This window comes from Scylla paramamosain, chromosome 23 (assembly GCF_035594125.1).
Source record: "Scylla paramamosain isolate STU-SP2022 chromosome 23, ASM3559412v1, whole genome shotgun sequence".
NCBI classification, from domain to species: domain Eukaryota; kingdom Metazoa; phylum Arthropoda; class Malacostraca; order Decapoda; family Portunidae; genus Scylla; species Scylla paramamosain.
In genome coordinates, this window is record NC_087173.1 from 9,477,986 (window position 1) to 9,492,762 (window position 14,777).

The window sequence follows — 14,777 nt, forward strand, 5'->3', positions numbered from 1 at the left end:
TTTATCATTATTGTCCTTTTCCTCTTCCCCTTCTTCCTCTCTTCCTCTTCCTCCTCCTCTTCCTACTCCTCCTCCTCTTCCTCCTCCTCCTCCTCATCTTCCATGTACTGGGGTAAGCATCCCTGTGACCTCTCTTCCCCTTCCCTTTTCCCCTTTTCCTCTCCCCCTTCTCCCCCGAACTCCCCCCCCCGATCAATACCAAGAACCCCCAGCTGTGTGAAAGTACTGGGGTCTACTCTCTCTCTCTCTCTCTCTCTCTCTCTCTCTCTCTCTCTCTCTCTCTCTGACACGTTGCTATCTCATTCCCTCTTATCTTATTTCTTGTTTCCTTCCTCATTTTCTTAATCCTTCCTAATTCTTCCTCCTCCTCCTTCTCCTCCTACTCATTCTCTGCATTCCTTGTTATTCTTTTAGTTCATCACCTTCTTTCTCTCTTTCCTCCTCCTCTTCCTCCTATTCCTCCTCCTCCTCCTTCTCCTCCTCCTCCTCCCCCTCGTCTCCTTGTTTATACACCAGGAAATATTTTAGGGTTTAGGAGGATAGTGTCAAGAAGCGGATGTAATGCATATGTGCTTAAATGATGGTGGTGATAGAAGGGAGGAGGAGGAGGAGGAGGAGGAGGAGGAGGAGGAGGAGGAGGAGGAGGAGGAGGAGGAGGAGGAGTTGGAGAGGGGGATGGAAGGAAGAATAGGCCAAGAAATGGAATGAGGGAGTGAAGGAAACACACTCACACACACACACACACACACACACACACACACACACACACACACAGAGAGAGAGAGAGAGAGAGAGAGAGAGAGAGAGAAAGAGAGATAGAGAATAACAGTCAAAAGCATCACATTTATTGGCCCACATTTTTTAAACTGCGCCAGGAAAACCTCTCGATATCCAAACACATACACACACACACACACACACACACACACACACATACACACACACACCTCCATCATCACCATTACCCTCCTCACTACCACCGCTATCACCACCACTGACACCACCACTGGGTTCAAAGGTCAAATGGAAGGGTAGAGAGAGAGAGAGAGAGAGAGAGAGAGAGAGAGAGAGAGAGAGAGAGAGAGAGAGAGAGAGAGAGAGAGAGAGAGGGGAAACATATGACCTCTCCATGCTTTCCTCCCGGTTTCTCTCTCTCCTCCTCTCCTTATCCCTCTCCCTCTCTTTCTCTCCTTTCCCCTCTCTCTCTCTCCCTCCCTCTCTCTCTCTCTCTCTCTCTCTCTCTCTCTCTCTCTCTCTCTCTCTCTCCCTCTCTCTCTCTCTCTCTCTCTCTCTCTCTCTCACATCTCTCAACACTGCAGGAAGTATTCATGATAGGAACCATAAAATCATGCACTCACTTCACTCTCTTCCTCTCTCTCTGCCTCTCCTCTCTCCCTCTCTCCCTCAAGACATGAAACAGCCTTCATATTTTGGGGTTAGGTTAAGTTATCCGAACGTAAACTAACATTTCATTACTAGTCTCTGAAGTAACTGGGTGCCTGTGATTCTGAAATACGTATTAATAAATGTATATTGTGCTGGTTTTATAATTTATTTATTTTTTTTTTAATTCTACTAATTTACTTCAGTTTGTCATTCGTTCTCTCAAGTAGAAAAATTTTGTTCGCCCGAGTGCTTCCCTGTAAGTACGGGAGTCTGGTAGTGCAAGTACTGTCCTTGCGCTGTTCCCACTCCCACAGCAAGCACTGCCGTGACGCCTCCGTGCCGCACCGAGGACCCACGCGTCACAGAAAACGTACCCCCACGCCAACACTTTAATGGGGAGCTTTAATATAATCGAGGAGCATTCTACGTAATTAGGAATGGCGATGAGGCCTCTTCCCCCCCATTCCATTCCCCGGTACAGCCTCCTCCCCTCCTCCTTTCCTGTGGCCTTTGCCCCGAGGCGCCCTGAGGTCCCACGTGTCCGCAGCGATAAGACACATCTGCAACGCCGCTTGAATATGCATCAGGGAAGCATGCAGGATAAAGGACACACGGCTGGACACTAACCTGAGAGCTGGCGGTGTGCTCCTCCTGCTGCTGCTGCTGCTGCTGCTGCTGCTGCTGCTGCTGCTGTTGCTGCTGCTGCTGCTGCTGGCTCGACGTGATTCCCTTCAGTGCTCTCTCTCTAGACCCCGGCAGGAGGTGCGCGCCCTTGCCCTGCTCCTCCAGTGTGTGGCCGCTGTAGTGGAGGGGGGGCGGGGGCGTGTGAAGGTCGTCGTGTGTGTGAAAGGTGGCCCAGTGGTCCAGCAGCTGCAGGGTAGTCAGGAAGGACACTTGGCAGCGGGGGCACGTGTGACCCCGCGCCCCAACCTCCCGGCGCCCGTTGACCCCTGACCCCTGCTCCTCACGTGCCGAGGAGATGAGGCTGGAGGCAGGGCTGTGGGGCCGCAGGCCGTTGGCGCCAAGCAAGTCGCCGCTGTGGCCTGGGCTCACATTCTCGTAGACCTCATGCTGGGGACATCCTCTGGGGTCCCTGAACGTGGCCAGGATATGACAGAGGGCGCTGAGGTCAGGAGAGAGAGTGTGAGCGTGGGAACGAGCGTGTTTGAGGGAGCCCAGCGACGCCTGGCGAGGGAAGGCCAGGCCCTGGCTCCCGAAGGGTGTGACGGTGGGCGTGGCATCGATGGAGCCCAGGTCCATCAGCGAGACGTCAGGAGACACCATCTCTGAGGTGGCGACCTCCGACACGCTGAGGTAGTGGGAGGGAAACTCGTGGTCCTCGTGGCGCAGCGTGCACACTGACGACCCTCGGGACAGCTCTTCGTCAGTGTGCCTCGGGTGGCCCTTCCTGCCGGTGACCCTCCTGCTGAGCCTCCTTAGGGTGTCGGTGAAGCGACTGCCCTCCGTGGTGGTGCTGCCTCCCTCGTAACTCGTGCGGGACTCGCGCCCCGAGGTCACTTCATCGCGGTGGTGGTGCGAGGAGCCCGACACTCTGCGCTTGGTGGGCAGGGTGTTGCTGCGGCGGAGGGCGGGGCCGCTCCTGCCCGAGGCGGAGGACCTCACTGACAGCCGCTTATCTAGCCCGCGGTCCACGCCTTCCTCCCGACTCCCTCTGTCACTGCGGTGCCCCGACCGCCCGAGTTTCAAGGAGGAAATGCTTCGCGCGAGGCCTGACCCTCTGGTTCCTGAGGTTCCCTCGGCGGCGGCCCAGTTGGACGCCGAACCCGCGGCGGCGCCTTCCCTGCCACCCACCGGCACAGAGTCTCTGCTCCGGGACAGGGAGCCACCCTCGAAAAACTTGAACATCCTCATAGCGGCAGACTAGCGCCACTCACTCGTCGGCGGCACTCACGCCTCGGTGCTCGCAGCGGACACTGGCGAGGAAAAGAACAGTTGACGGCGTGCGTGACGCTATGACGAACGTCGCGGTGGCAGGTGCATCGCCCCGCCCCGCCACGAAGGACGCGCCGCCACCACGAGGTGTGTCTGGCGCAGCGGCGAGTGCACGCAGATACACGGGCGCCCTTCGCGACACAGCGGCGTGCCCCAACGATGGTGCCCCACACACTGAGGGGGAGCGGAAGACACTATACTGGTCCCGTGCGTCACCCTCACAGCCGCATTCACAGCCACTCACCGCCACCCTCCCGCTGCCTCTCACCGCTACGATACACTGCTCGCACTTCCCGCTCGCCCTCCCGCCGCCTCTCCCAACTCTCACTCTTCTTTCTCACACTGTACCTGCTGCTCCCTCACCAGCTCCTCCCTCCCCCTGCCCGCCCCTCCCACCACCATGACAACCTCTTCCTCGTGAGATTTGAGTCAATATGAAGACACGCATCGGTCACGCTTCGGAGCTTCAATTAACCTCGTATCGTGTCTCGAAGTTCACCTGGCGACGAAAAACTCATTAAAGATGAGTCATGGGTTTCCTGTCTGCCTGTCTGTCAGGGACTCAGGTGTAAAATCAACAGGTAACACGGAAATTCACGACTCTGGGAGTAGTTGTAACCTTGAGACTGCGTAGGTAACTAAATGTTCTTGTTAAGTGTGTGTGTGTGTGTGTGTGTGTGTGTGTGTGTGTGGGTGGGTGGGTGGGTGTTAGTAGTAAGCTAAATGCACACACTTCATCTCACTAAAGTAAAAATAAAGTAAAGCTTCTCTCTCTCTCTCTCTCTCTCTCTCTCTCTCTCTCTCTCTCTCTCTCTCTCTCTCTCTCTCTCTCTCTCTCTCTGTGTGTGTGTGTGTGTGTGTGTGTGTGTGTTCTCCATATACTTTTTGGTCAGTTTATGTCTCCTAGCATGATTTACGAGAACAGGCTGGTGTGTTAGAGTGTGCGTGGGTGCGTTGTGCGGTGTGTGTGTGTGTGTGTGTGTCATGAAGCAGGAAGCTGTGGTATCTGTGAGTGTGTAACTGGCTACTCGTCCTTCCCTCCCCCCACCCCCATCACCACCACCTCTCCAGTCTCCACCACTCCAAGTCATCATTACCACCACCACCACCACCACCACCCAGCTCCTTGCAATGACAGTAGGAAAGATTGGGAACAAAAAACTCTTGCCGTGTGTTTTTTGTGTGCCAGGTTTTTCTGCTACTTGTTGTGTCTTTGTTGTTGGTGTGTGAGTTTGCGTTCATCTTTTGTTCAACACGTGGAGATTCTGTGTATGATTGACTGACTGACTGAGCAACTAGATGAATGAATGGCTGGCTGACTGATTAATTGACTGACTGACTGATTAACTGTTTCATTGATAGGATGATTGAGTGACTGACTGGCTGGCTGACTGATTAATTGACTGACTGAATGATTGATTGATTGATTGAGTGAACGGTTGCCTGATTTACTTGACTAATTGAATGGCTGACTGATTGATTAATTGAGTGATTGACTGGCTGACTTTACTAACAACATAAGAAAGACAGCAAATGATTAAAAAAAACAACAGATAGCAAATATAATAAATAACTTTGCAATTCTCATAAATCATTCCGGAAAACCCTCACAGATATCAAAAGTCTCATAAACTGTGAAAATCCAGATAAATATTTTCAGAACTCTCATGATATCTAAATCCTTATTGTAAACCATTCTCAATCTCTCATAAACTATTTCAAAACTTTCCTCATTCATCCCGGAGAAAAAAAAAATCATGATGTAGAGTTCCAAAAATTCACATAAACGTATAAATAAGTGAATGAATAGTTGAATAAATAAATAAATAAATAAATAAATAAATAAATAATCCAAAATCGTCATAGAAAATAAAAAAACTTTCCTGATCCACAAAAAAAGAGAATTGTCGTCATAAATCAGTTTTTAAATCCACAATAAGTCATTTTGATCAACTCTTCACTAAACTTGCACCAATAAATAAATAAATAAATAAAAACACATCAAAGAATAAATATGTATTTGTCTTAACTCTTTTTCCATGTCCAATTTTCTATCTTTAGCCAGCTTCCCTGATACACAAGTACAGAAAAAAAAATAAATAAATAAATAAAATGAATAAAAAACCGAAAGACACGTTTCCTCTCAGCATCAAGATATAACTTTTCAAACGACTGCTAATGACCGGAACCCTTAAAATAAACAGTCAGTCTCAAAATTAACAGGTTATGGTTGCTTCCATATCCTCTGATACATAAAAAAGCAAAACAACAATGGAAAGAGACAGACACGTTTTGATTCAGCATTAAAATTTACCTTCCAAACGGCTGCCAGTGACCGGAAGCCTTGAAATAAAGCCTCGGTTATTTCTATATACGTAGATAGATAGATACTTTATTGACCCCAAACCTATTAAAATAAATAAAATATATAAAAAAAGATGCCCCAGTATAAATAACACGAATGGTCCAACTGTAAATTCAAACTGCAGTAAATTGATAGAGTGTGGTACGGACGTGGTGCAGGTACAGGGCATAATAAAAAGAAAAAAGAAAATGAAACGAAAAACAGCACTGAAAACCCCCACAGACACGCTCTCTTACACCACCGCATCAATATCTAGCATTCAGACAACTGGCACTGACCGGAAACCTTGAGATAAACAGTCAGTGTCGCTTATTTCCATATAAGTACATAAAAAAAAGCATAAAACATCACTGAAAAGCCCCACAGACACACTCCCTTTCACCACCGCATCAATATACAGCTTTCAGACCCCTGGCAGTGACCGAAAGCCTTGAAATAAACAGTTTCGACTATTTTTATAAACGTACATAATCAGAAAGGAAAAACACACTGAAAAGTCCCACAGACACGCTCCCTCTCACCACCGCATCAAAGTATGGTTTTCAGACGCCTGGCGGTTACCGGAAGCCTCACGCGCGGCGGCTCCTTGGCAGTGGTATGCAAATTCGCGGGTCCCCGAGGGCGTCAGGTAATTGAGCGGTGCATCCTGTCCTTCAGGTGACCAGGGCTGAGGCAGGGCGTCTTCAGGCGAGATGTGAGGAGAGAGAGAGAGAGAGAGAGAGAGAGAGAGAGAGAGAGAGAGAGAGAGAGAGAGAGAGAGAGAGAGAGGGCGGGGGAGGGGAAGGATGGAAGGAGTGAAGGAGGAAGGTTGCGGAGGGTAGGTGTATGGAGAGAGAGAGAGAGAGAGAGAGATCACACCTCACCAACTATTCGCTATCTTGCACCCAAAGCACATACACACACACACACACACACACACACACACACACACACACACACACAAAGCGGGAGGGAGAGAGGGAATGACTAAATAGCCTACAATGTCAGAGGAATATGATTAGTGAACAGGTTTCTTTTATCTCCAACTAGATTTGGTTGGTTAGAGAGAAAGAGTTCGTAGAGTTAACTTACTGAGATGCGAACCGAGAGACTGAATGAAATGATTTATGATTTTAGAGGTATAAAGTTGAAGGAGGAGGAAATTGAAGTTGAGGAAGAACCACAAGAAGACAAAGGAAATTTCATGGAGGCCTAAATGGAAAATAAACAGGAGATGGACTATGACGGACGGGGAGAAGGGGGAATGGGGCTCAGAATCGGTGGTCACGTGACAGGCGCTTCGGTGATAGGTAAATAGTGAACACAGTATATCTCTCCTCCCTTCTGTCTGTAGTTAGTTAGTTACATAAGAGAGCAACCAGCCCAAGGAGTAATCGGGCAGCTTTGTTGGTAATTCAAATGACGTGACGAGTGTTGTATTGTGATGCTGTTAAAAAGAAAGAAGGAAAGAAAAGAAGGCAGAAAGAAAACGGAAAAGGAAATGAAAAAAAAAAAAATCTTGTGGTGACTATTAATTTCGTTCTTGTTTTTTGTACGTTCTTCGTCGCCCACAACAACAACAACAACACAGCTAGCCCCACCATCACCAACACCATCATCACCACCACCATCACCACCTCCTCCTCTTCCTCTTCCTCCTGACCACCACTTAATACACACAACACAACAACACACATCAACACGCAACACTGTCCTTTCATCATTGCCAGGGCCTCAGCATGTCCCTCACCCCCTCCCTCAGGAAAGCCCTTCGCCCCCCCCACTCCCACTCACCCTTCACAGCTCCCTATCCTCCCCCTCCCCCCCTCAAGTACCCTACCCCAGTTGCATCACCCCCCACAGTCCTCTCGCACTTAATTTGCCCCTTCCTCTGTCCCCACAACTTTGATCAGTCTTTCCTTCTCTGACTTAAGGTAACCTAACTTGGTAACTTTGTGTCCCCTCCTCGAACTTCACCTAATCTAACAAAAACATAGTCTAACTTAACCTAACCTAACAGAACCTAACCTAAAGAGTCAATATGCTCTACCATACTGTCCTCTCCCCCTTACGTAATATAACATAACGTACACTAATTTATCCTAACCTTATTTAGTATAACTTATGCTAACCTAACTTAACTTGTCCCAACCTCACTTAACCTAACCATAACCTATTATTACTAAACCTATTCCAACGCAACCTAACTTTAACCTAACCTAACTTAACCTAACATAACCTAACATACCCTAACCTAACCTAACCTTAACCTAACCTAACCTTAACCTAACTTAACCTAACCTAATCTAACCAAAGACAGTTCGCCCTCATCCCCTCCAATTAAGCACGGCAGGTAAGACACAGGTAGGAGTAGAGGTGCAGGTGAGCGCGTCAGTCTGCATCCGCCCCTTGAGACTACCTGTACTACCTACTACCTGTTCCCACCAATTATGATACAGGTGAGTGTCCCTTCCCTGGCCAAGTGAGACAGAGAGAGAGAGAGAGAGAGAGAGAGAGAGAGAGAGAGAGTCCCTTCCCTGGCCAAGTGAGACAGAGAGAGAGAGAGAGAGAGAGAGAGAGAGAGAGAGAGAGAGAGAGAGAGAGAGAGAGAGAGAGAGAGAGAGAGAAGAAGAAGAAGAAGAAGAAGAAGAAGAAGAAGAAGAAGGAATTACGTAGTTAAGCCCATCTTGTTTTGTTTTGAATTGCACACACACACACACACACACACACACACACACACACACACACACACACACACACACACACACACACACACACGGACAGAGAGAGAGAGAGAGAGAGAGAGAGAGAGAGAGAGAGAGAGAGAGAGAGAGAGAGAGAGAGAGAGAGAGAGAGAGAGAGACTACCTGTGGATTTGTGCAGTCAAGTCCATCTAGCTCTATTAATTAATGATATACTGTTTTTTTTTTTTTTTATGGTTTAATTGATGTTTTTAAGGATGCTGTGTTGTGTAAGCTTTGTATAAACTGGAAGAGAGGATGTGTGTGTGTGTGTGTGTATGTGTGTGTGTGTGTGTGTGTGTGTGTGTGTGTGTGTGTGTGTGTGTGTGTGTGTTAACAGTACCGTAGCAACGCAATCCATGACTCACTCCATCCTGTGTACTCCTCCGCTCCACCGCTATCCACATCCCCCCCCATCCACTCCCATCCACACTCCACCTCTCCCTGCTCCACTTCTCCCTCCCTCTCTTTTCTTGCACTCACCACAACTCGCCACATTCCTTCGCTCGCCGCCACGTCCATCTGTCATCCACCTTCTCATCCACTCTCACCCAATCCGCTTTCATCCACTTTCATCCACTCCACCTCATGAGTTATGAGTGGTTATTCTCTTTCTCGTCACATCCAGTCTCTCTCTCTCTCTCTCTCTCTCTCTCTCTCTCTCTCTCTCTCTCTCTCTCTCTCTCTCTCTCTCTCTCTCTCTCTGATATTATCTCCCCCTTCCTCTTCCTTTCTTTCCCACAAACGTAAATTTTTCCCCCTCTTTCCCCTCTCACTTCCCTATTTACTCTCCCTTTTCCCTCCCTCCCTCCCTCCTCCTCCTCCTCCTCCTTTATCTCACATTCTTACATCCCCTAACTCCTCCCTTTACATCCTCCTCCTTTTCTTCCTCCTTCTCCTCCTCCTCCTTCTCTTCTCCGACCTTCCCATCTACAGTAAGGTCTTCCGGTACTCTTTCCCTACCCCCCAAACATCCTTCTCCTCCTCCTCCTCCTCCTCCTCCTCCTCCTCCTCCTCTTCCTCTTCTTCTTCTCCCTTCTTTCAATCTTTAAGGAAGTTGTTTAGCCTTAAGGGAAAACAAGGCAAGGAAATCACTTCGCTTTAACTTAACTTTTTTTTTCTTTTCTTCTTTTTCTTTCTTTTTTTTTTTTTCCTTCAGTGTATTTCATCTCAAAGTTAATTCCGGCGTACGTGTTTCGCCTCCCTCTTCATTATTTTTGCTTCCTTTTAGATGTGCGAGTGTGAGCTGAGGTGACTTTGTGTGTCTGCGATGAGGGAGGAAGCTATTGGGCAAGGAAGTGATAGTGTTAAAAATGACAATTGTGTGATATTTTTATTTTTAGTTATTTTGAAAGTATCAGGTGTGTGTTGGGGGGGAGAGAAGAGGAGGAGGAGGAGAAGAAGAAGAAGAAGAAGAAGAAGAAGAAGAAGAAGAAGAAGAAGAAGAAGAAGAATAAGAAGAAGAAGAAGAAGAAGAAGCGAACAAGCAGGCAAGGAAGTAAACAAACGAGAAGAAAAGAAAGAATAAAGAAAGAAAAAGAAACGAAATGAAACGAAACGAAAAAGAAAAGAAAAAGAGGAAAAACTGCTTAATTATTACTACTTAGTAAGAAAAGGAGGAGGACAACAACAACAACAACAACAACAACTACTACTACTACTACTACTACTACTACTACTACTACTGCTACTACTACTACTACCCCCACTACAAAGACAAAAACAAAAACAAAACAAAAAAGAAGGAAGAAGGAAAATAATAACAATAGTAGAAAAAAGATGTTGGCGATGAAGAGAGAAATAGCTTTAATTAACGCTGATTACACCAGGCCGGGATGAGCCAGAGCTGTGGTGGTGCTGGGAATACTAACAAGCCACTAACTCCTCTAATCTACTCATCACGGGAGCGTCATTCAACTCATCTGCATGTATTAATCAACTTGGCTTCTGTTACTTGTGTCTACTTATTCAACTTTTCACTCGTTTGTTTATTATATTGTTAATTTACTTCATATTTTTATGTATTTCTCCTACTCTTCATTTTGTTTATCGATCTATTAATCATGTTATTATTATTATTATTACACACACACACACACACACACACACACACACACACACACACACACACACATATATATATATATATATATATATATATATATATATATATATATATATATATATATATATATATATATATATATATATATATATATATATATATATATATATATATATATATATATATATATATATATATATATATATATATATATATATATATATATATATATATATATATATATATATATATATATATATATATATATATATATATATATATATATATATATATATATATATGTATATATATATATATATATATACTCGTATATATATATTTGTTCTGTTCTTCATTCACTTCATTCACTTTGAAACTCGTCCATTTAACTTATTTGAGAATAACAGTTAAGATTTTGTTTTTCATTTATAAAGTCTTTACAATACATAATCAGATGAATAAATAGATAGATAAATGAGTAAAATAAATAAGAAATAAATGTTAAATAATTATTGCACCATTCATATCATAAAGTTAACTATACATATCTCATGTTTCCATTCTCTTAACAAACTTTTCACACAAAAAAAATAATAATAATGATAAAATACACGCACACACAAAAAAAAAAAAGAGAAAAAAAAAAAAAACGCAAACCTATCCACTCCTTTATATCTTAGCTTAATTTTACACACTATCTTTACAAGTGCAACATAAACACACACACTGTATCCTGACAAGGTGTGAGTACGATATCTTTCTCTACCTGCTTACCTGGGCAACGATAAGGCAGGTGAGGTGCAACAAACAGCTTGATAAACACGCTACAACACGCTGGGGTCAGCTATAAAGATACTATGTAGTTTTAGTGTGTTATTTTTAGCTGTGTCTGAGATACCGTGGCTTAGTGAATGAGTGGAGGGGTAAAGGAGAGCGTAAAGGAGTAAACATCAGTGAGAAAGTTAAGAAAGCAGTAAAGGAGTGAAGAAAGAAATGAAGGAGTAAAGACAGGAATAAATGAGAGTAGAAGAAAATAAAGGATTAATGAAAAGACGAAATCAGTAAAGGAAGGAGTAAATGACAGAAGAAAAGGAGTAGAAGAGTGATGAAAAGAGGAAATGACTAAAAGAAAGGAGTAAACAAAGGAGTGAAGAAAAAAATCAAAAGAGTAAAGGAGTTTAGAAAAGAGGAACATAAGTAAACAAGTAAGAGTAAAGAAAAGAAGTTAAGTACAATAAGTGTGAAAGAAGAGAAAGTGCAGAGGAGGGGAGAGAAGAGAAAAATCGAAGGAAGGAAGGAGAGAGGGAAAAAAAGAAGGGAAGGAAGGAGGGAGAAAGGGAAAAAAAGGTAGGGAAGGAGGGAAGGAGGGAAGAAAGAAGGATGTGAGGGGGGAACGTTACAATTCACAGGTGTGGGTTAATATACACCTGGGCACACCTGGGCAGGACTTTGTTTACCTGCCGACGCCTGGACCTCCTCTTCCACACCTGACACACACACACACACACACACTCTCTCTCTCTCTCTCTCTCTCTCTCTCTCTCTCTCTCTCTCTCTCTCTCTCTCTCTCTCTCTCTCTCTCTCTCTCTCTGTTCCTTGTCTTTATAACTGTCTGAGAGACCTATCGATGTATCTCTCTCTCTCTCTCTCTCTCTCTCTCTCTCTCTCTCTCTCTCTCTCTCTCTCTCTCTCTCTCTCTCTCTCTCTCTCTCTCTCTCTCTCTCTCTCTCTCTCTCTCTCACACACACACACACACACACACACACACACACACACACACACCAATAAAACACCCTCTTTAACACCCGCGGGCACCTTTAACGGAGAATATTCTGAGTTAAAGGCGCAATGACGTCTCCTTAACCTAACCTCACCTGACCTTGAACTAAAAAAAAAAATAGAGAAAAAAAGAAGAAATAAGATTAAAATGCTGGCTAATATTTTTTTCATTTTTTTTCCCCCTGAACCGGTTTTCGCTGGTCAATATTCGCTCTTGTTAGAAAAGGTGTGTTTTTTTTTTTTTTTTTGTTCCTTACGCATCTCCCGCCGTAAGATCTGATAAGGTCGACTATATCTTATTGTTGTATTGGGTCTTAGGACTTAATGAAACGTGGAACAGGTGCGAGATTCCTCAGGTGAGTGTGGAATTTTAACTTTTATTTTTATTTATTCTTTTTTTAATAAACTTATACACGTGAAATATTTACAAGGTTCTTTTACTTTGCCTCAGAGTTTTATTGAGTTTTGGAACTTACTGAAACGTGGAGAAGGTGCGAAGTTCCTAAGATCAGTGTGAAATTGTAGCTTCTTTTTATGAATCTGTAGATGGATTCTTATAACATTCATCTTATTGTTTTATTGGATTTTTGTAACTTAATGAGATGTGAAATAGGTGTTAAATTCCTTAAGTGTGAAATTATAACTTTTTACAAATATACAGACGCAAGATTTTTTTTTTTTTTTTTAAGGTTCTTTATCTTACTCTTTTTAAGGGAATGGTGGGAACTTACTGTGACGTGAAAAAGCGTGAAATTCCAGTAAGTGCAAAGTTATGATACTGTCCACCTTCATTTTTCTCTTATGCAGCTCATGAAGGAAGGTCTAATAAGGCTGAGTTTATCTTATTGTTATGCTAGGTGTTAAGTCTTAATGATACGTGAGACAGCTGTGAAATTTCAGCTGAGCATAAACTGTAACTGTTGTGCATGAGTAAGTATGAGTGAGTGTGAGTGAATGTTGAATAAATTAAGTACATGTGTGAGTGTGGAAGTAAAATGTTGGGTAAATGTTTGAGAATGAGAAAATATTGAGTAAAAGAAGATGGCGAGTAATGAGAAAATAGTGAAAGAACGAGGAAATATCAAGTAAACGAAAAAAAAAATGTTAAATAAATTATGAGTAAACACAAATTACTTTTTTTTTTCGTGATGCGGATTTAATATCATGACAATAAACTTTCCCATTCCATGTCTTACCAACAGTGTCATTGCTACGTGTGTTTCCAAACCGATCTCATTCCTTCTTGTCCTGAGTTACAAACACGCGTCACATCACCATCACCACAGTCCTTGCACCTCTCAGGTTTACACACACAGACACACAGGGACAAACACCCGTCCGTAGACACACAAACACCACCACCGTGTGTACATTTGTGATCACAGGGACGTACACAAGGCCACACGTTTGGACACACACCTGGGCCACGCACTGCACCCGGCACGCGATGGGGAGGAGGCGAGGAGAGGTGAGTGTACTGAGTAGCGAGACACCTTCCCCCTCCCCGATGCTCCTTGGCTGACTGACTGACTGTGTGTGGCTACCAGCACCACCACCACCAGCGCTACTACACGCTGACCACGTTGCACCCCTCCCTCTCCCCCCGCACCCCAGCAAACGCCTTGCGGTAAGAGGAGCACCAGCGCCGCCTAACAATATCACGATGACCAGGAGCTGCACAAGAAGTGTCTCCAAGGTGACGCGGGGGGCGGTGCGGGGATTGGCATGCCCACCGCGCGCCCCGCCGTGATGGAGGCCCCAATTGCCCCTCATCCGCATCGCCTTGCTATCAAGTTTCTAAAATCGAAAGCAAACCCATTCCTCGGGCTTATCTCGAGGTCGTGCGTGCTGTTGAGGTAATGAGGCGGCCGGCCCCTCCCGGCTCTCCTCCGTCATGGCGGGGACAGCGGGAGCAGCCTACCTTGGCGCCGCCAGGGCCGGGACGCCAGGGAGTCGCGGCCGCCAGGACAAGGACGCCAGGCTGTGGCGAGGCGCCCACACACAAAAAAGAAAAAAAAAAAATCAAGAACCGATAATTCGTATGTAACGCGTATTACGTAAGTTTTTAATCGCTTGTTTTTAGTATGGAATGTCCGCCTGGGTCATGGCCACGCCAGCCCGCAGCGGCCACCACACCACGCCTCGCCGCACGTCGCCCGCTGCGTCACATCGACATGCGGCGCAGAGCCTCGGCCCGCACACATGCCTGGGTTCCTGACGCGACACACTGTACTGCACGAGTAGGTCTAGGGCACGCTCCTCGTAGGGTGTGATGTACCAATAGGCGAGTAGCCGTGGTGCTCAACTCCGTCTCACCGGTGCCAGTACGTGTCGCGTTATTCCTCGCCCCCTCACTGCCACGTGTCATGGCTGCGGTACTACGTAACATTTGTGCACATCCTCACTCTTCAAAATATACAGGCTGCATTAGTCTGTATACGTGACAGGCGACAGGCTCCGCAAGTGTGGGCTGAACAATGAAAAGTGTCAGATTGTCAGCATATATGTG

General features: G+C 45.4%; 1 protein-coding gene across 2 annotated transcripts in view; it reads right to left on the minus strand.

Annotated features, from left to right (window-relative positions):
• Positions 1-14,542, minus strand: part of LOC135112120 (uncharacterized) — a 91,504-nt gene extending 76,962 nt beyond the window's left edge. Inside the window, exons 1-2 of one of the 2 annotated variants that reach the window (XM_064026128.1) lie at positions 13,465-14,542; positions 2,014-3,320 (exon numbers count right to left, since the gene is read on the minus strand). In XM_064026128.1, coding sequence (XP_063882198.1) covers positions 2,014-3,258 — 1,245 coding nt within the window. In that variant the 5' untranslated portion in view covers positions 3,259-3,320; positions 13,465-14,542. The remainder of the gene's footprint in view (positions 1-2,013; positions 3,321-13,464) is intronic. The other variant, XM_064026126.1, reaches the window with a different exon arrangement.
• Positions 14,543-14,777: the final 235 nt, after the last annotated feature.